General features: G+C 38.4%; 1 protein-coding gene across 5 annotated transcripts in view; it reads left to right on the top strand.

Annotated features, from left to right (window-relative positions):
• Positions 1-26,389, top strand: part of PTGER3 (prostaglandin E receptor 3) — a 173,428-nt gene that overhangs the window by 107,597 nt on the left and 39,442 nt on the right. For 3 of the 5 annotated variants that reach the window (XM_045036002.1, XM_045036005.1, XM_045036001.1), the window contains one exon: positions 22,285-22,444. The exons of the other annotated variants lie outside the window; for them this stretch is intronic. In XM_045036002.1, coding sequence (XP_044891937.1) covers positions 22,285-22,312 — 28 coding nt within the window. In that variant the 3' untranslated portion in view covers positions 22,313-22,444. The remainder of the gene's footprint in view (positions 1-22,284; positions 22,445-26,389) is intronic. 5 annotated transcript variants of the gene reach the window in all.

The raw sequence follows: 26,389 nt of genomic DNA, 5'->3' as shown, positions 1-26,389 counted from the left end.
ATATTTTTTGTTGTTTCTGCTTATAGTAATAGCTGAGCAGAAAGAGTAGATAAAAAGAAATGAGAAATGCCCCTCTTACTCTAAATTAGACTACCTACGTGAAAATTAGAGGTGGGAATTAAGAAATACGTAGATTTTCTTGTGTATTATAAATATGTGCCAACAAAAGTACATCTCTGATGTCACCTACAGTGAGAAATGTCTGAAATTAACTCCAATAGCCTCTTATTAATCCATTCTGTCTTTAATGTGCTTTCTTCCAATGTTTTCGTTCTTTTTCTCAAATTTACTAGATGCTTTCTTACACTTGACTTTAGGATCAAGGCATCTTGGTGGGCTCACTATAGACATAGTCTTCTCCCTTTACATCTGGTTTAAAATATAAACCATATGTAACATCAATGATATTTACAAGGTGGTTATGTTTAGATTTGGTGATCAACAAGTAAGTATCTTAAAAAGTGGAGAAAAGAAAGTTGAGAGCTGGTAGGTCAGAGGAGGTCAATTTGAGGAAGCAATTATTATGACATCTGACATTATGGCTTATAATAAGCTTGGCCATCTGTTTCTTATAGAAGTTTTATTGTTTCTGTTGTTATTGCTGCTTCTGTCAGGAAAGAAGATCTGGAGAGTGTTTTAGAAAGCACATTTTTCATAATTCAAATGATAAATCATCTTATGTAACTATTAACTTTAGTTATATCTTTACATTGATGTAGGCAAATTCTCTGGGTAATATTACATGTATTGCCTGTATTCACATATTTGGAGACATCTAATTTTCCTTAGAGTCAATCCATGAGCATTTTTGTTGTTCAATACTTTAAAAATCTATGCTGGTGATGGATGGGCCAATTTTGCTAATGTGGGAACTAAGCAGGGAGAAACTGAGTTTCCCAAACACAGAGTCAATGTGAAGCTTCAGAGTCAGAGGATGTAGAAGATTAAAGAAATTAAGCTTTGCCAAACTAAGTTTCCTCAACTGAAGTAGCTGAATTCCTGAATCGAAGCCAGTCACTCTGAGCTCTGTGTTTTATTTACAGTGCAGCACGTTCACAATGATGTATATTACTCATGCGTATGCTCGGAGACATGTGACTCTGAAAGAAAAAAAGGAGTAGAATTCAATGGGCCAATTTTGTTGTTTAACTTTGGTCAAAGTCTTGGCTGACATTGTTGAGATCGTTTTGCCTTGTGGATAGTTTAGTGTGTGGTGTAATGTGTCCCCCTTTCCAGGTAATTAAGAATTAAGGTTTATCTGTGCTTCTGATGAACGAAAATTCTGATGAAATAAAATTCAGTTCTTAAGTCACAGAAAAATGTATGGGTCACTTAGTAGACCAAATAAGGTCCCGAATGAAAGTCAGAAAAGATTTTTTTCTTACCCTGATTTTCTATCAGAATTGAATTACATCCTGTGTTAAGGCAGGATACCTACATAATGGTAGGTAAACCGATGAACATTTCTAAGCCTCACTTTTCTCTTCTGTAGAAAGAGGGGTAATGATACTTGGTCTATAGTATTGTCAGGAGAATAAAATGAGAATATATGTGAAGAGGTTAGCACAAGAATGGGAATAAAAGTTTTCAATAAATGGAGCTAGAATAATGTCAGAACAATGAAGTCTTTGAAGATTTTATTTTCAGCAAATAGACCCATCCTATGCCTACTTGTGGCTATTGATTTGTGTGCTTAGAGCATCCTGTAACATCTCAATCAGCTTCCATGAAAGAGACTGCCTCACCTATTTCTAGCTGCTTGCAGTGTTGTTACCATTTTGAAGGATATGGCAAGGCCAAAAGTTAACACTTCCCGAACTTCTGAGTCAAAACAAACAAACAAACAAATAAACAAACAAACAACAACCCTACCATTATTCTTCTGAAGTCATTTTTTTTCCAAGAATACCTAAGCACAAAAGAAAAAGTGCTCTTTTCTCTCCTTTCATGTTCTTAACACCTATTTATTTGGCATTTGTTACATGCTGGTCCCAGGCAAATAAAAATGAATCTGAGATCATCTCTGCTCTGCAAAAGAATATACTGCATTGTTCACTGATATATATTTGGGAAATTACTGTAAATATATACATTTATTTCAGCAAACATCGAGGAGAACATTTTGGAGAAAGATAATCAAAGGCATGATGTTTTTCTGATAAGCCAGGTGATAGGGAGGATTCCATTAAAATCCAGGAAAATTATGAGAGAGTGTGAGCAGGGGAGGATTAGAGAGAGAGGTAGACACAGAAACCAAAGAAGGGTCCAGGCTGTCAGCTGTCAGCACAGAGCCTGATGTAGGGGCTCAGACCCACGAACCACAAGATTATGACCTGAGCTGAAGTCGGGCACTTCAGTCGGGCACTGACTGAGCCACCCAGGTGTCCCACCCATTAAGCATTTATAAAACCATTGGTCAGTACTAGGCACTATGGCAAGTGACTGAGTTAGAAAATGCAGTTTTGCCCTTCAGAAGCTCATGGTTTAATTACAGAAGAGAGAGATATGTAAGCAAATAATTACAATTAGTGGATTTATAACATTACAATATTAATAATATGTTATATATGATTCTAAACTAAACTAATCTAGTCTAGTTACTCAGGGAGTCTCTGATTCTACCTTAGGTCTACAATCATGTGTTTCTCTGTGTGTGTGTCTATATGTGTGTCTAGATGGGGAATCTAGAAAGTCTTCATAAATAAGACATTTGAGTTAAGTCTTGGGGAAGGGTAAGACTTCAGCAAGCTGCCTGGGGGGTTGGGGACACAGGAGCATTATAGGTGAAGAAGGAAGGAAACTAAATTTCCTTAGAAAACTGCAAAGAAGGTGTCTGTTTTTCCAAAGAAGACATCCAGATGGCCAACAGACGCATGAAAAGATATTCAACATCACTTATGACCGGGGAAATACAAATCAAAACTATAATAAGATATCACCTCACACCAGTCAGAATGGCTAAAATAAACAACAAAGGAAACAACAGGTGTTGGCAAAGATGCAGAAATATTGGGAGCCCTCTTACACTTTTGGTGGGAATGCAAACTGGTGTAGCCACTCTGGAAAACAGTATAGAGGTTCCTCAAAAAGTTAAAAAAAAAATAGAACTCCAGCAATCGCACTACTAGGTATTTACCCAAAGGATACAAACATACTAATTTGAAGGTATACATGCACCCTGATGTTTATAGCAGTGCTATCAATAGCCAAATTAAGGAAAGAGCCCAATGTCCTTCAACTGATGAAAGGATAAAGAAAATGATATAGATATAGATATATAGATACATATAGGTATAGATATAGATAGATATATAGATACATATCCATTATATATCTATATATAATATAGATATCCATATATATATAATGAAATATTACTTAGCCATAAAAAATAATGAAATCTTGTCATTTGCAATGACATGGATAGAGCTAGAGTGTACTACGTTAAGCAAGATAAGTTGGCCAGAGAAAGGCAAATACCATATGATTTCACTCATGTGGAACTTAAGAAACAAAACAAATGAATACAGAGGTGAGAAAAGAGAGGAAAACCAAGAAACAGACTCTTAACTATAGGAAACAAACCAATGGTTACCAGAGGGGAGGTGGGCGGGGAATGGGGAAAATAGGTGATGGGGATTAAGGGGCGCACTTCTTGTGATGAGCACCGGGGGTTATATGTAAATAATGAATCACTAAATTCTATACCTGAAACTATTAAACTAAATGGAATTTAAATAAAAACCTGAAAAAATAAAAGAAAGTGAGTGTCTGAAGTATAGTGTGTGGAGATGGGGAAGGAGATCTGGGAGTGTGAATTGTGATTTAGACATGAAAGAGAAGCGAACACTCTGGGAAAGAACAGATAATGAAAGGCTTTGTCCGAAGCAACGGGGAGTCCCTGAGGTAGCTACAGTTGCTTGCTGGCTAGAGGCTGCCATGGGGGTCTGGGTCAATGTGTTGTACGTAGTCTGTTTCAGTGCTGCCGGAGATTTGCCACCCCGTATCCCACTCCCAGCCAGCTATTTTGTGAATTTATGCCCTCAATTTCAGAAGCCTTGAAACCAAAGTCCATTGGTATTTCTTGAAATACTGTGGGAACATAAAATAACACTTTTATTTGGTTTGGAACCATTAGCTTCATGTTTGGATATAAACATAATTTAGGTCTGAAAATCAGAGACATTAAAATAGGACTATATAGGTGGGAGCATATTTCAAACTGATAAGAGATTTCTATTTTTTGAGTAATAGTTCAAGACTGGTTTCCTCTACCTTGAGTTGCTGTGAACAGTTAGCTTCCTTTGTTCTTGGAACATTAGCATGTTTGTCCATATTTCATTTACTCATTCACTAATCTCCCCCCACTGGTAGTAGAAGTTGAACAAGGGGGCACCTGGGTTGCTCAGTCGGTTAAGCGTCCGACTTCAGCTCAGGTCACAGTGAGTTCGAGCCCCATGTCGGCCTCTGTGCTGATAGCTCAGAGCCTGGAGCCTGCTTCGGATTCTGTGTCTCCCTCTCTCTCTGCCCCTCCCCTGCTCATGCTCTGTCTCTCTCTGTCTCAAAAATAAATAAATTTAAAAAAACATTAAAAAAAAAAAAGAAGTTGAATAAGAACCCTTCCTGGGTGGCTAGTTGGTTAAGCATCTGGCTTTTGATCTCGGGTCAGGTCATGATCTGACAGTTCATGAGTTTGAGCCCCGCATCAAGCTCTGTGTTGACAGTGTGGAGCCTGCTTAGGATTCTCTCTCTCTGCCCCTCCCCTGTGTGTTCTATCTCTCTTTCTCTCTCTGTCTCTCTTTCTCTGTCTCTCTCTCTCTCTCTCAAAATAAATACATAAACTTAAAAAAAAGAGCCCTTCTGGGAATTTGGTAAAGAATTACCTTTCCACCTGTTTCCCAGTTCACCACTCCGACATAAACACTGTTTAGAAAAACACTGTTTAGGGTGAAAGCAATGTCATTTCATACAGAGTGATGTGTGTCACAAAGTATTTGATTAACCAGGGTGGCCAAAGACAAAGTTAATTATTTGGTCAATATTTTACTAGGTCTTTCAGTTATTACCCATTTTATTTTTAATTACTATTTTCTATTCTCTCCATCTACACATCTGATGTTTTACCTGAATGTACTTAAATTATAAGGTCAAATGAAAAATCTATAAGAAAGATTAAATCATATTTTATCAGAAATCTGTACCTGGCATCATTCTTGGAAGGCATGTTTACAATTAAAAAAAAAAAAAAGACAACTTTAGGGAGAAGAATTGCTTTTGTTTTAACTTCACTAAGTTTCTGTCAAGTTACTTTTTATAAAACCACATCAAGATGTGACAACAGGATGATAGATAAGAACTACACAGCTTTTACATTTTGAAGGTACGAGAAGCCTCTGAAAATAGATTTCATATGAAAAGTGCAGAATCAAAGCACAGCTATGTCTATTAGTCTTTATTGTTACTTCATTTCATAACTTTGGATTAGTCATTAAAAATGCCAAAGAAGTTATAGGTTTTCTGGAACACAACAGAGTATTATATACAAGGGCAGTTTACAAAGCTCTAGTTTATAGCTATCTTGAGGAATGGAGCTGCCCAAAAACTCTGTTCTGGGGACTTCCTCAGTTCAAAGCAACTAGCAGGAGTTTTGCTTAAATCAAACCTTAGAACTGGACTCCATGGTTCCCAGATTGTTACGATGTGTGTTTAAAAAAAAAAACAAAAATAAAGAACTTGGGGCATTTGGGGGGCTCAGTCGGTTAAATGTCCAACTTTGGCTTCTTCCCAGAAGTTTTGAAAGGCTCAAATGAGATAATCTATGCGAGGATGAGAATATTCTACACTTCTAAAAACTTTACGCATTTAACAAATATTTAGTTAGCACTTAGCACACATAGCACATGTGGTAGACACCAAAAAAAAAAAATATGATGAATTATAAAGTTAGCATTTGGAGGATCTTGAGGTCTTGTAGAGGAGACACAGATATCTGTAAATGACAGTAACACCATAGTGACTACTTTTCCCCTGGGGTGGAAGTTGGGGAATATTTCACAAAAGAGATGCAAATGAACTCTAATATATTAAAAGATGGCTAGGAGGGGTGCCTGGGTGGCGCAGTCGGTTAAGCGTCCGACTTCAGCCAGGTCACGATCTCGTGGTCCGTGAGTTCGAGCCCCGCGTCGGGCTCTGGGCTGATGGCTCAGAGCCTGGAGCCTGTTTCCAATTGCGTGTCTCCCTCTCTCTCTGCCCCTCCCCCGTTCATGCTCTGTCTCTCTCTGTCCCAAAAATAAATAAATGTTGAAAAAAAATTAAAAAAAAAATAAATAAAAGATGGCTAGGAGTTTTCCAGGCAGAAACTGTGTTAAAGGATATACAAAACAGTGGAAACAGCCTGAGTAAAGACAGAGGAGGTAAAACACATGATATAGAAGAAATGGTAAGTAGGTCATTATGGTAAAGCACAGGATGTGGGGCAGCATGTAGCAGGAAATAAAGCCAGAAAGAAGCATATGTTGGAGTCAGATTATAAAATACTTGGGAGTTATGGGTTCTTTTATCAGGTTAATGGTTAGCATAGAGATGCTTTAACTGGGCAAGTACTATGATGATGACAATAAGAATAGTAATAATCATTACTATTTTTATAACAATAATAATGGATAATATTTACAGAACTTCATTCTTTTTGATCGTTGAGTCGTGTAGTATTCTATTGTAAATATATACCACATCTTCTTTATCCATTCATCAGTCGATGGACATTGGGATCTTTCTATGGTTTGACTATTATTGATAGTGTTGCTATAAACATTGGGGTGCATGTGCCCCCTTCAAATCAGCATTTTTGTATCCTTTGGATAAATACCTAGTAGTGCAATTGCTGGGTTGTAGGGGGCTTTTTTCCAGAGCTGTTTTCCAGAGTGGCTGCACCAATTTGCATTCCCACACTTGCAATACACTTGCAAAAGTGTTCTCCTTTCTCTAGCAACATCTTCACCAACATCTGTTGTTTCCTGAGTTGTTAATTTTAGCCACTCTGACTGGTATGAGGTGGTATCTCATTGTGGTTTTGATTTGTATTTCCATGATGATGAGTGATGTTGAGCATCTTTTCATGTGTCTGTTAGCCATCTGTATATCTTCTTTTGAAAAGTGTCTCTTTATGTCTTTTGCTTATTTCTTCACTGGATTATTTGTTTTTTTGGGTGTTGAGTTTGGTAAATTCTTTATAGAATTTGGATACTAACCCTTTATCCGATATGCCATTTGCAAATATCTTCTCCCATTACATCAGTTGTCTTTTAATTTCTTGATTGTTTCCTTCTGTGTGCAGAAGCATTTTATCTTGATGAGGTCCCAATAGTTCATTTTTGCTTTTGTTTCCCTTGCCCCCAGAGACATGTCTAGTAAGAAGTTGCTACAGCCGAGGTCAAACAAGTTGTTGCCTGTGTTCTCCTCTAGGATATTGATGGCTTCTTGTATTACATTTAGGTCTTTTATTCATCTCAGATTTATTTTTGTGTATGGTGTAAGGAAGTGGTCCACGTTCTTCTTCTGCATGTCTCTGTCCACTTTTCCCATCATCATTTGCTGAAGAGAATGTCTTTTTTCCATTGGATGCTCTTTTCTGCTTTGTCAAGGATTAGTTAGCCATACACCTGTGGGTCCATTTCTGGGTTCTCTATTCTGTTCATTGATCAATGTGTCTATTTTTGTGCCAACACCCTTGTACTTAGCATAGTACTTACAACATAATAAATTCTTTATAAACGTCTCTTTCACTCCTTTTTAAATAAGTATTAAGCACCTATCATTTATTTACAATTTAAATGAATAAGTGAATGAGTGTGTGAATTAAAAAGCAGATGAACTAACAATAACTGTAATGCCTATAACTAAACTTTACAAGCTTCCTTAATAGCCTTATCTGTCACCAGTATACTTGTGAGAGTTAGCCTTGTATAGAACTTGTGTAGCATCAACAACACACAAAAGATGTCAGGATTCTTGATTTCTCCTTTAGTGCTTCATGCCCTTCTATATCTAACCACAGTTAATAAGGTAATAAAATATGAACAACAGATACCAAATTCAGGATCCTTGTATCAGAAGATAGAACAGAAACTAACATTTACTGTTTTTAGGATGTGCTATGTTCTTTCACAAGTCATTTTATTTAATTCTTTTTAAAAAAATTTTGTAAAACATTTATTCATTTTTGAAAGACAGAGACAGAGTGCAAGCAGGGGAGGGGCAGAGAGAGAGGGAGACACAGAATCTGAAGCAGGCTCCAGGCTCTGAGCTGTCAGCACAGAGCCCAATGCTGGGCCTGAACCCATGAACCGTGGGATCATGACCCGAGCCGAAGTCGGACACTCAACAGACTGAGCCACCCAGGTGCCCCTATTTCATTTAATTCTTAACTCTGAAGTGGTGGTATTATCCCCATTTTATATCTATGAAGAAACTAAATTCAACATCTATTGAGAAACAGAGGCAGCGTTTTTCCTATTTTATATAATTGTTCATATATTTTTGTTTTGCTTTCTTGACTAGGGTTGTTGAAAAAAGGTTTCTTAACCAAAAAAAAAAAAAAACCCAAAAAAACAAAACCAAAAAAAACTATTGGCTTTGTATCTATCTCTAAAATTCCCATCATACTTATACCGGGGCTATGGACATTGATATTATATGTCAACATGCAAACATAATCTGGGGGAAAAACTAAGTAAACCATAATTAATCATTAACACCTTGGTTCAGTTTGGTTTCTGAGATTTCCTATAGCAAGCAGAACCCTGAGAAAGTGAAATCTTGGTTGAAATTATTTTGAGGCACTGCTTAGTCACAGTGAAGCTTTGGCGTCTTAATCATCTGAATTATAGGAGGGGAAGAAATCTGCCAGTCCTCCATTTTCTCTAAGGTGTTGAGAAGGCTGTCATTAAAAACACAAAATCAACCAAAAGGTTGGAAAAAGTGTCAATGAGAAGCTTAGTTTGGAGTAGAAAACTGATCCTCAACCTCTAAAGTTCCTCCAGAGACTGTTAGTCTGTTTCCTTTTCACTTTGCATTGTCACTCATTTCCTTTTGAAAGACTTGCAGCAGTTTCTACATACAACAGAGAAATTGAAACAAATGTTAGGATTAATCAGTTTACCAACTTTTAGCCCCAGGAATTGCTGCCATCAACAGAGCCTCTGTAAAGGTCTAGGTGATGACTGGGAGCCAGCCCTGACTTAGTAAAGTCTAGGGCTCCTTTGTCATTTGTGAAGATACATTTTATTACCCTCGGCTTGTGGAATTTATAATTTCTGATGCCGTTCCTGACTTTGAGCCCTGAGTCAGGCTCTGTGCTGACAGCTCAGAGCCTGGAGACTGTTTCGGATTCTGTGTCTCCCTCTCAGTCTCTGCCCCTACCCCACGTGCACTCTGTGTCTCTCTCTCAGAAATAAATAAACATTTTTAAAAAAATGGATATTTTAAATGGAAATTCCTTACCAACTTTTCTGGCTTCTAATTGTTTTTCTCTCTACTGCACAGAGTATAAAATAACACTTCCATTAAATGCAGACTCAGCAGGGTGCCTGAGTGGCTCAGTCGGTTGGGCGACCCACTTCAGCTCAGGTCATGATCTCACGGTTTGTGAGTTTGAGCCCCGAGACGGGCTCTGTGCTGACAGCTCAGAGCCCAGAGCTTGCTTCGGATTCTGTGTCTCCCTCTCTCTCTGCCCCTTCTTGGCTCACGTTCTGTCTGTCTCTGTCTCTCAATAACAAATAAATGTTAAAAAAAAATTTTTTAAATGTAGACTCAGCAGGCAATAGCTGTATCCTATGTTCATTTTCTTTTACACACGAACTATAGCAAAACTCAAAGTGAAAAATAAATAAATAAAAGGATTTTTCTTCAGTAAAAGCAGCGATTTAAAAATGCCTATTTATTCCTAAATTTTAGCTACAGTAAATGGTATGGTGGTTGAATAATTTGATGCCTGAATTGAAATGGTATCTAGTCACTTAAATACATATAAGTCAACATACCAGGCAGGTGGTGAAAATCTAAATGGTGTTCTACTTAGGTAAATATATTCTGTAAGATATGTTTTCCATTCTTTGTGTTTACCCACCAGCTGTGTTCCTGACTTTCTCAGCTTCTCTCGGGTTACTAGAAGAGAAAGATATTTCATTATAGGTTCTGAGAAGTACAAAAAAATTAAGGATCAGATTCTTTATAGCATGAGCCAAAAGACCAACACCTGAATACACAGACTAGAGAAATTTCCTTTTTTAGAAAGGGAAGAACTGGCAAAATTATTCCTGTCTCACCATTTCAGAACTCAAGATTGCTTTGGGTCAGGTTAGATCCCTGCAGACTAAATTACAGGGCAGAATTAAGCCCGTGGTTCAAATGATTAGAGAAAGAAATTGCTGGCATGTGTGGATGAATGGAAATAAGGATGTGGAACCCATGTTTTACAGATGGTCTTCTTGAACACAATGTAGTGTCATTCTAAATGAGCCCAGAGGGCAGTTCTAGCCTGTGTTATTCATCATTCATATTTTATTTTTGATTTATATATTTTTTTCAGGTATGTTATTTATTATTCAGCTTCTTGTTGCTGAAAACCAGGGCCTCTATTTTTATCTCTGAATAAGTGTCCAAGAAACCATACCTGTTTCCTCGATGCGGATATCTTAAATTTAAATGTAATAGCAAAATTGTTCTTTTTCTCTGTTTCATTTTGCTTGGGCATTTGTGTCCCATATATCCAGTATTAAAGAATATTATATATTAGCTACATATTAGCTATCATCATTTGTTTCAGGAACTACAATAAGAAGTGTACTACAAATTAGAATCTTATGTTCATGTTCAAAACCCAACCACAGAATCAGCATGCTAGTGCAGGCAGAAGCCACAGGAATGCCCACTTGATGTTCCTTGTTCTTGATGAGGAGAGAGAGGTGGCTCAATCAGTTAAGCCTCCAACTTCAGCTCAGGTCATGATCTCATGGTTCATGAGTTTGAGCCCCCGCGTCGGGCTCTGTGCTGACACCTCAGAGCCTGGAGCCTGCTTCGGATTCTGTGTCTCCCTCTCTCTCTGCCCCTCCCCTGTTCACACTCTGTCTCTTAATAATAAATAAACATTAAAAAAATAATAATAAAAGAGATTATAGTCAGTTTCTGCTATCCTACATTTGTTGTCTTCTCCCAGTTTATTTTTCCTCTCTTTTCATGGAACTCACACTTTCCAAGTTTGTAAAAAAAATTTTAACATTTATGTACTTTTTAGAGACACAGAGAGAGAGAGAGAGAGAGAGAGAGAGAGAGAGAGAGAGAGAGCATGAGTTGGGGAGGAACAGACAGAGAGGGAGACACAGAATCCGAAGTAGGCTCCAGGCTCTGAACTGTCAGCACACAGCCGCATGCCGGCTTGAACCTCCGAACTGTGAGATTATGACCTGAGCCAAAGTCAGATGCTTAACTAACTGAGCCACCCAGGTGCCCCACACTTTCCAAGTATTTTAAATTAAAAGCTTAATATATACCATTTTCAGGGTATATATCTTAAAAGGTATATACCAGATCTCTAGAATTTAGGGAGAAAACAGTCTTAAGATGTTCTGTTCCCTTGGCCCCATAAGAGTATTTGATGTTATAAAAATGTGTGTTCAAAATTTTGGTTTGGAAAACAAGAACTGTCACTGTAATTATGCAGGAGGAACTTCCCAGGTGACTGAGTGTAACAGAAAAGTCAGAAAATAGGTACAGTGAATAGGTACAGGTAAAATATTAGATACAACTATCTCTAATCTAGCTTCTTTGATGTATCTCTATAGTTCTACCAGTCTGATGTTTTGTTTAGGTTAAGCACATTTGGGTTTCAATCTAGAGCAAAAAATGTGATACCTTTGGCATCCTTTTGTGGTGGCTTTTGTGATAGCCAGTTAGGATCTATTGCCAGTACATTGTCACATTAGTGACAGTTTTTTAAACCAGAGTTTGTTTGATTTTTTTTCTATTTTGTAAATGTCACCTTTTTGCTAGCATGCTCAGCAGAAAGGATGGTTGCAATATTTTTTTAACATGAAGTTAGGTCTAATGACTTGTAGATCTTTGTATTTCCCTGGGTATACTGATGTTCTGAATTTTTAAGAATTCATTTAAAGTCGTAGTCAAACACTTCCAGCCATTGTTTAGCATTCTGGGTGTAACTGGTTGAACCAGAGGACATGGCCCATGTTTTGGGGATATGCTGACAGATCCCACAGCTGTGACACTGTCAGTCAGCCATATGCTTTTAGGCAGAACACAAATGTCATTTAGGGTTTGGCAGCAGAAAAGGCAAATGAGATAATTTTGAGCACAGGAGATTCTTTTGAATTAAAACTGCAGACCTTAATTTTCCTAGAGAAGTGCTGTCCTTTCATTGTTTTCAGTTTCTAACAAAATCAATAAGGTAATAAGGTTGTGATCATGTTGAAATTGTTAGTTAGTAGTCCTTATTAATAATAATAAGCCACAATTATAGAATGCCTGATAAACATTAGGCAATATATTAATTGTTACATGAATTATCTCAATTGATCCTCACATTAATTCTATGAAGCTTGTACTATAATGATCTGTGTTTACAGATGAAGACATTGAATTTACAGTTTGTAAGTGGTGCGGTCAACACTTCAATTCTCTGATTCTTTTGTGTGTGTGTGTGTGTGGTTACCAAACATATTTAATGAATGAATTAATAAATACATTCCATCAATCCATACAGATACTCATAACTAGATTCTAAAGTAAGTTCAAATCCATAAACTTTCTAGTTTGGGAGTCCTGAATGTGGACTACACATTAAAATTATTTAGGAGAGGTTTTAAAACCACTGATTTTATTAGTATCATGTGGGGATCCAGGGAATTTGTTTTTTTAAAAACCTTCATAGACGATTCTAATGTGCAGCCATTATTCAGAACAACTGCCCAATCCCTCTGATTCTTTTTTTAAAGTTTATTTATTTACTTTGAGAGAGGGTGCGGAGGGGCAGAGAGAGAGGGGGAGACAGAGAGAATCCCTAGCAGTCTCCTTCCTGTCAGCACAGAGCCCAATGCAGGGCTCAATCTCACGAAATCAAGTCACATGCTTAACTGACTGAGCCACCCAGGTGCCCCCAGTCCTCTGATTGGTAATAGATATATTTCCTTGACAAACTCTCTTCAATAAGAGAAAATGAAGAACACTAATACTCCTTATAGGAACCCTTTTTTAACTTGATACATTTTTCTTTTCCCAATTTGTAATACCATATAACGGTATTCAAAGATATCTTTAAAAGCCTACAAGAAAAACGTCTTTGTCAAGTAGCTATTGATTGGTCTGAATAATTACATTTCTCCTGTGAATTAATATATCTACAGACGATCTGATATCTACCTCTCTTCCTAGCTTCATTTTACGCAAACTCTACACATCAAACTGTAACTCTGTGGGCTCTCATATTTCTGGAACTTCCCTTGTGCTTCTACCAGGAGTGATCTGCATTTACCCATATGGTAGGACCTTCTCATGGGACCTTCGGAGACTCATCCAAGTAGAATGAAGTTCTCCTTCCTCTGTGATTCCATGTCAATTTGTATATATTTTGATTATACATATTTTTAGTATAGCTTTTTAAAGAGTAATATATACTTAAGTTAAAGATTAAAACAGTAAAAAATGGTTTACAGTGTAAAATCTGTCTCCCATTCATGCTTTGACATACAGGCCTTTCCTAAGGCAATAGCTATTCCCACCATAATTAATACAGAGAGAAACACACACACACACACACACATATATATATATATATATATATATATATACATAGCTCTTTGGGTTTTGCAAGATTGAAAGCCTCTCTAGCAAACACAGTGTTCTGCACCTTGCTTTCTTCACGTAACAATATCTTAGGCTTCTTTCTATATTAATATACAAACCTTATTATTTTAATAGCTCTATTTTAATATGACATATCATAGTTTACCTAACTGGCTTCCCATGATGGACATTTTGGCTGTTACTAGCTATTACAAACAATGTTGCTAGGGGCGCCTGGGTGGCTTAGTCAGTTGAGTGTCCCACTCTTGATTTTGGCTCAGGCCATGATCCCAGGGCCATGGGATCAAGCCCTGCCTCCATGCTCAGTGTATAGCCTTCTTAGGTTTCTCTCTCTCTCTCTCTCTCTTTCTCTCTCTCCCTCTGCCCCTCTCCCCTGCTTGTGAGCTCTCTCTCTGTCTCTAAAAATAAAATAAATCTTAAAAAAAAACCCGTTGCTATAAGTATCTTTGCTGGTACATTTATATAGAGTGGATAAGGCTGGGCCTTTGAAGTTAGATCTCCTGGGTTTGAACCTTGGCTCTGTATCACTAGCTCTTACTGTTTTAATCAAGTATTTAACCTCTGTATGCCCCAGTTTCCTCTTATGGAAAATGGGAATCTGGTAATAATTTCAGAAGGGTTTTTTGAGGATTGAGAAAACTGCTACTTGAAAAGAACTTTAATGTTTAGTATAGAGTAAACACTCAGTGGTGTTTACTACTATAATTGTAAAGACCTCATGTCTTTCGGCACATGTGTGAGTATATCTTCAGGATATATTCCTGGAAGTAGAATTCTTGGGGCAACGGGTGTGTGCATTTACAAGTTTAATAGATACCCATCTTGACTGGGCCCTTTAGAAACAGACCCTGAGACAAGGACCCAAATACACATAGTTTATTCAGGTGACGAGGGAAAGTCAAACAGGGAAGTGGGAAAGTGAGGCAGGGAAGGAAAGGAGCCAGTAATGGGCATATCAGCAAGCCACTTACAACTTTGAGTACGTGGAGCTCAGGATTTCTGAAACTCTAGGGAATTCTAGGAGCCAGTATTGACACAAATCTCAGGGTAACCCTATTCAGAGGGTGAAGGAACTGGGTTATTGGTGCATTGACTTCCATCCTGTCATGTCAGTCATTGTCTGAAGGCCACTGTATGATCCTGGGAGTAAGGACTTCTGAGGACAGAGCAGCACTCTGCCTTAGGTTCTGGTAATAATGGGATTGTCTGTAGATAATTTAAAAGGAGTAACAAAATGACTAAACGTCACTCTAAATTTATCATTATGGTGTGCTAGGAATTCTCTATAACCTCAGTTATAAAATACTCCTCTCCTCACAGGTACTTCCCACTGTGCTTCCCTACGTTCCACTGCCTGGGAGGGATTAACTCCCTAACACTTCTGGCCTATTTCACAGGCAGGCACAGCAGGGTTTATGAGCCAGAGAAGAAAAGAAACACAGGTGCTGCCAGCTGGACGCCTGAACAGCATGAACTAAAGGGCAAGGAAGAGAGAATATGGTCAGAGCACCAACAGTATCTGCTAGAGTTGAACCCGCCCCACTTAGACCATCTACACAAGTGCTTGAACATTTGTCTTGTTTCAAGTCTTGCCCATGGTAATGAGAATTACCCCTCACTGCTGTCTTTTATGACCACCCCTGAGTGGAGCTGTGCTTCATAAGTCTATTTTTAGCTTATGGGATACATTGAGCCAACCCATTCGTGAATCAGACCTGGGTTTTGTCATCCTCTGACAACTGGTATTGGGTACTCTCTGTAAAATCTTGGGCGTGACCTGAGGGAGATATATTGATTAAACAAGTTAGGTAATATGGGGGGCTGGGCCACCGGTTCATGTAACTTGGTTGTTCCTCTGGACATACTCATGCTTGATCACTAATGTACAATGTATCATTGTATGATGGGTTCCTGCTGTGCCCACCCAAGCTAATGACTTGGAGGATCTGATGGTAACCAGCTTGTGATGAGCAGCTCCTGTCAAATTATCAGGAGATGTCTCATATTTAGGCTAAGTTTCTACTAGGTCCAGTAGTACCAAAGCTGCTTTTTAAATGGTAAATAGTTCTTTGAAGACTTCTGGCTTTCATATCATATCCTGATTGATATTTGAGCCTGCCATTTTTTTTTCTCTGAATGCTTATGACACTAACAGCAACCAGCCAATTCTATTGTCCTTATAATTCTCATTATCCCCTTATCTGTCATGTTCTAGAAATATTGCATAAGCCAGTGCATGCCCTTCATGCCAACCCATTTTAGTAGGGGGTGATGGCATTTGGAAACTGGGCCACTAACACTGAAATGTATGGACACAGGGATACAGGCAGGGTGCCATCAGCTTCTGCTACAATGTCACTAAAATATCTTCCAAAGAAGGCATTTCATTTCACATGCTCATCAACAAACTGGAAGATACCTGTTTTTATGCACCCTTACCATCTCAATATATTATGAAATATTTAGTCTTTACTAATCTGATGGGTTTTTTAAATGGTACTTCATTGTTGTTTTATATGTATTTCTCTATTGTGAAGTTACATCTATTCGCACATATTAAAACTATTGATATGCCTTTCACTTTGAAAAATCCGTTGGCAATCTCTTTTTATATGTTTTTCTCATTTTCAGGAATTGAGGACAAGGACCAAATATGATAACAAAAGACGTTCCCATTTCTCTTATCATTCAGGAAACCCCAAGGGTTTGGGAACTGTGATCCAGGAACTGTGGACACAGACCGAACATGTCTGAGAAATATGTTTTGGTCATCTGAATGACTAAATATATATATTCCTTATAAATCACAATATCATAATATACTTCATTGGTTACAATTAATGAATCAGTATCAATATGTCATAATTAACTGAGGTCCATACTTTATTCTGATTTCTTTAGTTTTTATCTAATGCCCTTTTTCTGTTCTAGGCTTCCACCAGGATATCACATTATATTTAGTTATCATGTCTCCTTAGGTCCCTTTTTGCTGTGACAGTTTCTCAGATGTTCCTGGTCAGGTATTTTGTAGACTGTCTTTGTATTTGGAATTGCCTGATGTTTCTCTCATAATTGGACTGGGACTATGGGTTTCTAGGAGAAAGATGACAGAGGTAAAATGCCATTGTCATCACATCATATCAAAAGCACTTACTATCAACATTATTTATCATTGTTGATATTGACCTTGATTAGCTGATAAGGTAGTTTTTTTCAGACTTCTCCACTTTAAAGTTACTCTTTGTGATAGTTAATTTTATGTATCAACTTAAGTGGCCTAAGGGATGCCCAAATAGCCAATAACACTTTTTCTGGTATGTCTGTGAGCGTGCTTCTGGAAGATACCAGCATTTGGGTCAGTAGACCTAGTAAAGAAGATCTGCCCTCACTGGTGTGGGTAGGCATTATCTAATGAATTGAGAGCCCAAATAGAACAAAAAGACAGGGGAAGGATGAATGCTCTCTCTTCTTGAACCAGCATCCCTCCGTACCCATGCACTCCTGTAATCTCAGTTCTCAGGCCTATGGCCTCAAACTGGGAATTACACCACTGACTCACCTGATTCTTAGTTCTTCAGGCTTTGATTTATACCACCAGCTTTCCTGGTTACCCAGCTTGCTGATAGCTGATTACATATATAATTAATTATATAATATATATTTCCCATTGGTTCTGTTTCTCTAGAGAAACATGACTAATACACTCCTCCCCTCTCCCTTGCCCTTTTCATACTGTACTCTTGGAGAAAAAAATTGCTATGTGCAGCTCACACTAAGAAGAAGTGGGGAAGGACGCCTGGGTGGCTCAGTCAGTTAAGTGATTTCAGCTCAGTGTCTGATTTCATGACTTCACACTTCGTGGATTTGAGCCCTGAGTCAGGGTCTGTGCTGACAGCTCGAATCCTAGAGCCTGCTTTGGTTTCTGTGTCTCCTTCTGTCTCTGCCCCTCTCCCATTCTGTCTGTCTGTCTGTCTGTCTGTCTCTCTATCTAGAATGAATAAATTTAAGAAAAAAGAAAAAGGAGTGGGAAATTGTGCTCAGCCTCCTTGAGGATGAAGGATCTACATAAAATTAAATTATTTGGGATTCCTCTGTATGGGAGATTTGTCTGTTCTCTCCCACTTATTTATTCAATCATTTATTTATATCAGTACGGACTCATGGGTATTTATTCAGTTTATACTTTGGATTATAATCTAATAAGATTTTATTTTGTTGCTTAAAATGTTTCTTCCTTGGCCACTGGGAGTTCCTTTAGTTGGTTTCTGTGTCCTTTTGACATATCTCCATTATTGTATGCTTTGATTTGTTCTTTACACGTCCTTACTTTTTGGCACTCGAAGATGGTGTAGGTTTATTTTGTGTAATCCTTACCACAATCCTGAGTCAGCCATTCCTCTGAGGAACCCTGGTTCTTTTTATTGGAAACAGGATTAGAAGCCAAAATCTGGGCTCTAGATACGCCTATTACTACTGGGGTTAGACTCAGTAAACCAATACAATATGGTTTATTTAATAAACAAGTTTCTAATGTAATTCACAATATGCTGAAATATTCTCTTCTTAGCTATAATTGCAAATTAAAGGCATGTATCCTCAACGTTGTTACAGCATGTCCAATTATGTACTGGCTGTAGAATATCTTAGAGCTTTTTAAGTGTGTGCAGACACTGTACATTTCTAAGAGAAAAGAAACATCTTTCTGACATCCACATGCTCTGGGTTTTTCAGACTAGAAAAAAAAGACAAAAATGCCAGTTTGGACTCTAAAATGCCTTGCAGTACAGAGATCTTCCATAACTAAAATAAAAATAACACAAAATCTGTGACCATCACCCTATCTTATTACCAATTTTTGAACACCTCCACTATTGGTGAACAGAATGACATTTGGTTATTACAGGTGACCTAACATTCAATGACCATAAATGCCCTTGACAATGAAAGTGCTGTCTTGTGACTCTAATCTAATCGACTTGCTAAGCACAGGAAATAGTTGGCACCTTCCTATGGCATTGATTAATGAGGAAACACTTGGTTTCACAGTTAATGTGAATTATTATAACCCCTGGGTACCTATTATTTTTATAAGAAACAGCTCTGTGTGATGTTTGCATTTAGTGACGTCTGCATTCATAACACAAGAGCCACACCTCTATATGACTTTGCTTCATTGAGAAAATGCAACTTGGGGTTAATTTTTGGAAATGCATGTCATGTGCTAAATGCAACTCCCTCATTCCCTTCTTCCCTTTTAGTTTGCCATTGACTTTATTGATGCAAAAGGGATGGGGGAAATCAAACTAACCTGAACCAACTGTCTCATTCATACATTTAATTCAATTCTTAAAGCAGCATTAAGAGCTAAGTATTCTTACACCTGTTGGAAACTTGAAAAAACAGAGATTTGGAAAGGTCAAGTAACCTACTCAAGATTACACAATTATAAGTAGCGATTGTAAAGTTATTATATGGAATATATGCCTGGATCAATTTGACCCCAGAGCTCATCTTTTCCCACTCTGGCAGGAAACTGGCAGCATGTATAAGAATAATTTGAGATGATTTTTAAAATAATATGCCTGAGTTCCACTCTAAGAGATTCTGATTTCATACTTCCGGGGGAGAATCTAGGCATCATCAGCAAGTTTTAAAAGTTCCTCCCGTGATACTAATGAGCAATCCCGTCTGAACCAGAGCACTGCACCATTCTGATTTAACTGTCATAATTACACCTAACATTTAGGCTGTGTCCTTAGGGTTTGCAAAGTTATTTTTTAAATACACAGTTTGTTTACTCTTTAAACCAACCCAGCTAGAGATTATTATGCCCATTTTTTCTAGAATAGGAAGCAGAGACTCAAGGAGTTTAAACATTTCACTCAATATTACAGCATCAGTAGCTAAAACCCAAGAAAATTTGAAGAGGGCCACCTAATTGTTTTTAATCCTTATTTAGAATCTCCTAATCTTGGTCCCATTTGGATCCCTCCATCTCTTTCCCTCCTTCTCTGGTCTATTCTCCAGCCTCGGACTTCAAGAGCTATTTAGATGCCATTTGAAGCTATCAACTACATGTGGATGAGGAGTAGTGGCTATGAGGGCTGACTCATTACTAAAGCAACTTAGGTTAGTAGTAAAAACAGAGCTGAGGGTACAAGTTGGTCACCTTAGGGAAGTGATTTTATTTCTTGAAGCTTAGGTTCAACAATATAATGGGGGAAATAATAATACTACTCCCACACAGTTTTATCATGAAAATAAGATAAAATAATGTGTAGAAAAGAGGTTTGTAAATTGAAAAGCATGATACTTAATGCTAGTCATTGTTACTTCATTTGTACCGATTAGTTTTGAAGAGCAGTATTAATTTCCCAGAGCTGTTCCAACAAATTATCACAACCTTGTTAACTTCAAACTATAGAAAATTATTCTCTCCCAATTCAGGAGACTGGAAGTCTGAAATTAAGGTGTCAGCAGGGTGAAACGCCTTCTGAAGGCTTTACGAGAAAATCCTCTTCCAGCTTCTAATAAGTGTTGGCATTCCCTGGTGTTCCTTGGTTTGAAGCCACATCATTCCAATCCTTGCTTCTGTCTTCTCATTGCTTTCTCCTGTGTGTTTGTCTCAAATATCCCTCTACTTTTCTCTTACAAGAATATTTGTCATTGGATTTAGGACCCACCCAGATAATTCAGCATTACCTTCTCGTCTCAAAATCCTTAACTGCATGACTTCTGCAAAGAACCTTTTTCCAAATAAGGTAACATTCATAGGCTTCAGGAATTAAGACATGAACATATCTTTTTGGGTGCCACCATTCAATCCACTACAGACATTTCAAGTATTTCTCTTAAACTAAACATGCCACTGTCTGATTAACTACTGATTACCAATACATTTAATTTCTAAACCTTTTACATGGTAAATAAGATCTTCATTCCCTCAGGTCAGCCCTGCCCACCCCCCAGACAACTGCACAGAACTCCCTGCCATTTCTTGGATATTCCTTGCACTCTCCTACCCCTGTGCCTTTATACGTGCTATTTCTGTTACTTGCCTTCTCTCTCTTTCTGGACCTCATCACTATTTTTTGCCCTCTTCTGTGAAGTATTTACTGATTATCAAAAAAGACTGCTCATTTTCTTTCCAAATCTGCTAGATTTCTTGGCTTTCTACCTCTGATCTGGCATTTACTACAGGTTGAACTTTACCACTGGAGCGGAGCACTGTTCACTTTCCCAGTAGATTGAGCTTGTTTTTGTTATGTCCTCAGGATACAGAAGTGACTCATTCATCTTTGTACTGCCCACTGCATGAGGCCCATGACCAGGCACATGGCTGGTTCTCACCAAAGCTGGTGAACCACAGGGGATGGTGAATAACACTTCTCTTGGGTTCCTCAGTCTACTACCGTGTGGGGGCAGCTGAAGGGCCCTGGAATCCCATTTCCCTTTCAGTGGTGCAAATTATATTATTACATTTGTCTTATTCTCTTTATTTGGCTTATTATTATCATCATCATTATTCTTTCAATAAGGGCCCCTTTTCTCCCTTTTCTCACTTGCTAGTTTATTTTTTCATGATCAACTTTTGTGTGTTGTAGGGTTTCTTCTATAAAAGTATTATTCTTTGACGGAGCTTATAGTTTTCCTGTCAGTGATAAGTGATATTACTCACGTCATCTTAGTTTAGTAAACACTTTGTATGAGGGAGGGGAAGGCAGAGAGAAGCTGTGAGTCTCCGTTCTCCTCAGATCTCAGTTCTGTGCTTTGACTTTGGTTTTATCTTTTTGAAGTTCAACACATTTGTTTTTCTATTTGTTTTTTCTCATCCTTTTTATGGCTAAATCCCTGTTCAGTCTTAGATTCAAAATCCAAAATTAGGTTTGGGAAAAAGTAAACAGATGATTGAATGTTGTCCTACTTCCTGAATGCTACCAATGCTGCATGTGCTGTGTATACTCCACATAATTTATTAAAAGATTTTCCTTTGGAAGGGAACACTTCTCAGATTCTCCTAGATTGAATAGTGGTCCTCACATGCTTCCTGGACTGTAAATCCTTTGCAAGTAGAAACTGTCTGTGGCCCATCTCTAGTCATGTTATTAACACAGTGCCAGGCACGTACTAGGTAATCAAAAAAGTTTCACAAATCATTGAATGCAAATGTCTGTCTTGGGAACTGGCAAAACTTCAGTAGCCAATGGATACCTTTGATTTCTCTTTCCTACTATAGTACCTATTCAATGTTGTGATGGTAATCTACTTGAAATAATGTTTTTTTACTAATAGAACATCTAGAGAAGCCCAATGAAAGTCTTGGTCAAAACCAATGCCTTTCACGATTCCTGTTCTATACGACACCCCTCCATACAAAAGCAATGCTGACGACTATTCATTTTCTTACAGCTCCTCCAATCCTAATTTGGGAATTTAAACTCCATTTAGGACTATGGGGATCTGAATAACAAGACAGAAGGCTACCACACTCCAAAGCAATCTTCTCCAAAAATCGACATCTGTCAATGTTTCAAGTTTCAGCTTTGGCACTTGAGCCTCTAAGTTCAAGGTGAGATCTCTGGGGATTGCCAAGGAAATTTATGAGCCCGTTTCTCTCAGCTTTACTTGTAAATCTTTCCCCAAAATCTTGGGCATCAGTCTCATCACATGTGTCACTGTTTCTCCTAAGAGGAGATGATTCAAACTTCACTAAGCTGTAATTCCTGGTATACATCCTTACAGTGTGTCTAAGCTCCTCCTATCTGTTTCCTCCTGCTGGTCCAACATATATTGCAACTAACAGTTGAATATCAAACCACTTAGGTTGAGACCATCAGCACCTTGTCACTTGGGCTTGGAGAGGCCCATGCAAGATAAATTGGTCATGAATTTCAATTACCTTCCAGTACAGGCTTGTCACTCTTCCTGGAGCATACAAAGTTCCATATGGCAGTGGTCTCTTAAAACTGTGCTTGTGTCTTTCACTCTTCTTCTTTCTTAAAATTGAAATATAATCTGGAAGGCAATTCCCATGTTAACGTATGCACCAAACTGCATGCTTAATATTTCGTGTCTCACCTCAGACAGGATACGAATAGGATCTTCATAGAAATGCTTAATGCAATATGTTCACAGTCTCTTTCCTCCCTCAATTTATCACTTATACACAGTTACAATATAAAATTATCAACAGAAGGGATATAAAAGCAAACTTAAGGAGTCTCTGGTGGTTCAGTCTACATTTAGCATTACTCAGAGCTTTGGACACTCGGTCATTGGTTCCTGTACACTACAAGAGCCTGATACCCAGGATGAGGATACAAAGCAGCCACGCTTCAAGGTCCAGCCATGTTATATGTATATATATATATATATATATATATATATATAGCAGAAAACATCTCCTTCTCCCTTTAGCTCCAGCAGCCTGCCCGCCCACAAAGAAGGAAATAGTTACTGTGCATGATAGGAGCTTGGGGTTTGGCAGTGATCCAGCAAAGAAATAGGGACAGAGGTCTGTAAGATAAGAAATAAAATTAAAGTTAATCTGAAACAGGCTCTGTATCTAAATAAATGTGCCAAAGAAAATTAGGGATAAAATTGGTAGCTTTGGGTTATTTTTGCAACCCAAGGCTGCACCTCCATGGGAAAGACTGTTGCCACTGAGATGTGGGTGAGGCACCCTCCAAAGTCCTTACCGTTCAAAGACCACCTGGGATGCACTCAAAATTCCTACCATTACACTCGCTGCATCTAAAAAGTCTGTTAAAATGTTGAGGAATCTGACATTGAATCACTGAAAGATATAGTACAGTCACACCCCAAAAACAACTGGTGTGAACTTTATGTATTTTCCTTCCTAGGTTATTTGTTTAATTTTGCCTTTTTTTCCTCTGGTCTTTTCATCCGCATCCCTTAGTTCAGGTCCTTAAGCATTTTCTCATGAAGGTTATTGGAATAACCCCACAAAACCCTGTTTGGTTTCTACCGCAGTCTTCTGCAACTTACTGTTCACACTACTGTCAGTATAAACCCAGATCTGTTGCTGTTAATCCCCTGCCTAATGCAAAGTGCTCCCGCTTGCCTGCAGGGTAAAATCCAGGCAGAAGCATAAAACCCCTTTATAATCTGGTCCATGCTTATCTCTTCCCACTCTTCAATCACTCAGAATTTCTTGTAGTAGTTCCAAAACACAGCGGGGCTCTGGGCCTCTCTGTCTTCTCCCCTGTGGTTATCCTTTAGCCTGGGAGACTTCCCTTCTTCCAAGACTGATTGGTTCCCATTCCACCTTTGAGACTCAGCCTGGGTGCTCTTTCTTCAGGAAGCCTTCTTCTACTTTTGGAGACAATTATATGCACTGTGGGTTATGATAACATCCGGTTTCCTCCCTTCATCACAACTAATCACATCGCATCCCAACTGTAGATAGAGTTGTCTGTATCCTTCACTAAACAGAAACAACATGAATCAAGGACTGTTTTCCCAGGATCTGGTGGCACATGCTAAGTACAGAAAAGGTGCTTAATGAACATTCTTTGAATGAATCTACATGTTCAGGCATTTTCACATATATTATGTCTTTCCATCTTTCCAACAACAAGCCGCACCCTGTCCTATTATACAGGAATGGTCTAATTCGTGGTGCATTACTTAAATATCAGGCAGAGGGGCAGGTCAACATTATTACCTCAGACAATTGAAGGAGAGAGGGCACCAGGATATGAAGTGGTTGATGAAAAGGGAGATTTAAAAGAAAGAAAAGGAGATCTTATGACTTTACAAATCTGATGTTATAACGAATTAGTTCTTTTCTTATTTGAAATCCTAGAGGGAAAAAGAGATATGGGGTGGTATTCGTGCATAGTGTTAACTCAATAATATGTTCACTATTCTATGTGCTTTCATGCATTAACTCATCAATCCTTAAAAACATTCCAGGTGATAAATACTATTATTATCCTCATTCAACAGATGAGGAAACTGAGGTGCAGAGCAATAATTTGTCCAGGGCAAATAGCTAGTAAGTGGCACAGTGATGATTATAAAGGTAGGCAGTCTGAAACCAAGACAACTATGCTCATAAGCATTTCACTATGTTATTTCTATATGATGCAGTTAAAATGCAGAGGGACAAATATTTTTAAATGCTACAGGAGTTGCACAGATTCTGATGGCAGATTGGTGGTCAGCAAAGCTTTCACGGAATGGGTGAGGAATGACCATGTCTTATAGGAGTAGGGATGGATAGAGGAAGCAGGAAGTGTAAACGTACTTTAGGAAGGTGGAATGGTGTCTGTAAAGATGAGAGGATGTGGAGAAGAATCTGTCATCTTGGTCTGGAGCAGTATTTATGACTCTATGGCAAATGAAAGGGAGAGGAGAGAAACAGGAAGATCAGGTTAGGCGGCAGTGTGGGCTACCTGAGTCTACACTCAGTAGTGTTGCCCAGCAGAGATGTGGGGGTGGTCTACGTTGATAAGACCAGAGTAGCCTTCACATGAGCAAATATGGCCATGAGCCTCAACTGGGCAATTCTCAGAGCCAGCAAAGGACAGGGATGCTTGGGAGACCTATATACACACTACCAGGGTAAGAGATGTTGATAGACTGCATCTTCCCACCACCCTCTTTTTATATGAATTGGGACATGGAGGTTCAAATAGATTAAGTGATATAACTAATATTGTCTATCTCTTTAGCAGCGAGGTTAGGACTAGAAACTAGGGGATACAGTATTTTCCTTTAAAGAGCAGATGATCTTCCAGGGAGATAAAATCAAATACACAGACATGCTGATATCAAACACAGCACAGCATTCCAATAAATGCAAAACAAACAAACAAACAGAAGTTACACAATTAAAAATCTAAGTGCTGGGAGGCTGGCTGAGCAAGGATGGAGACCAGGAATTCTGGAAGTTTTTCTGGAGACCAGTTTTTTTGTGAGGTGATAGACTTTGGTTAGAGGTGCGTAGAGACTGGGAGAAGCCAGCTCCTGAGTGAAGGCATGTCTTAGGGAACAGTGATGTGTATACACCAGTCTGGTGGGTTGTAAGGGCAGGCATCTTGATATAGAGGAGACATGGAGAGGAGACATACAGAATGAAGGTCAAGCTACTGCATTCATCAGTGGTAGAACCAAGGACAAGCTCAATTATTTTAGCTCATCTATAAAATGAAGGTAGAGATTTTTAACACATACTAGTTATTATAATTATAGAGTCATTTTATGACAGTGTGATATATAGCATGGCTTGGTGTCCCTGGGTCTCCTCTTTTTTTTTTTTTTTTTATTCATTGGATAAATGCATGAGTGAATAAATGGATGAATTCCCAGCTGGATTTTTTTCAAACCCATCTGAGCAACGGAAATGGGGCCCTCGTCAGTGCATTCAAGCATGATCTGGTAAAACATACCTCACTGCCCCTAATCTCCTCTTGTGTAGCTTGCTGAGGAGGAGAAAGAAAAGGAAAAAGAGTTACCATGACCCATGAGAGATGAGGACTGTCTGATG

The sequence above is a fragment of the Felis catus genome, chromosome C1 (assembly GCF_018350175.1).
Source record: "Felis catus isolate Fca126 chromosome C1, F.catus_Fca126_mat1.0, whole genome shotgun sequence".
NCBI lineage: Eukaryota > Metazoa > Chordata > Mammalia > Carnivora > Felidae > Felis > Felis catus.
The sequence above is the reverse complement of the archived record's forward strand: the minus strand, read 5'-3'. Positions and strand labels throughout refer to the sequence as shown.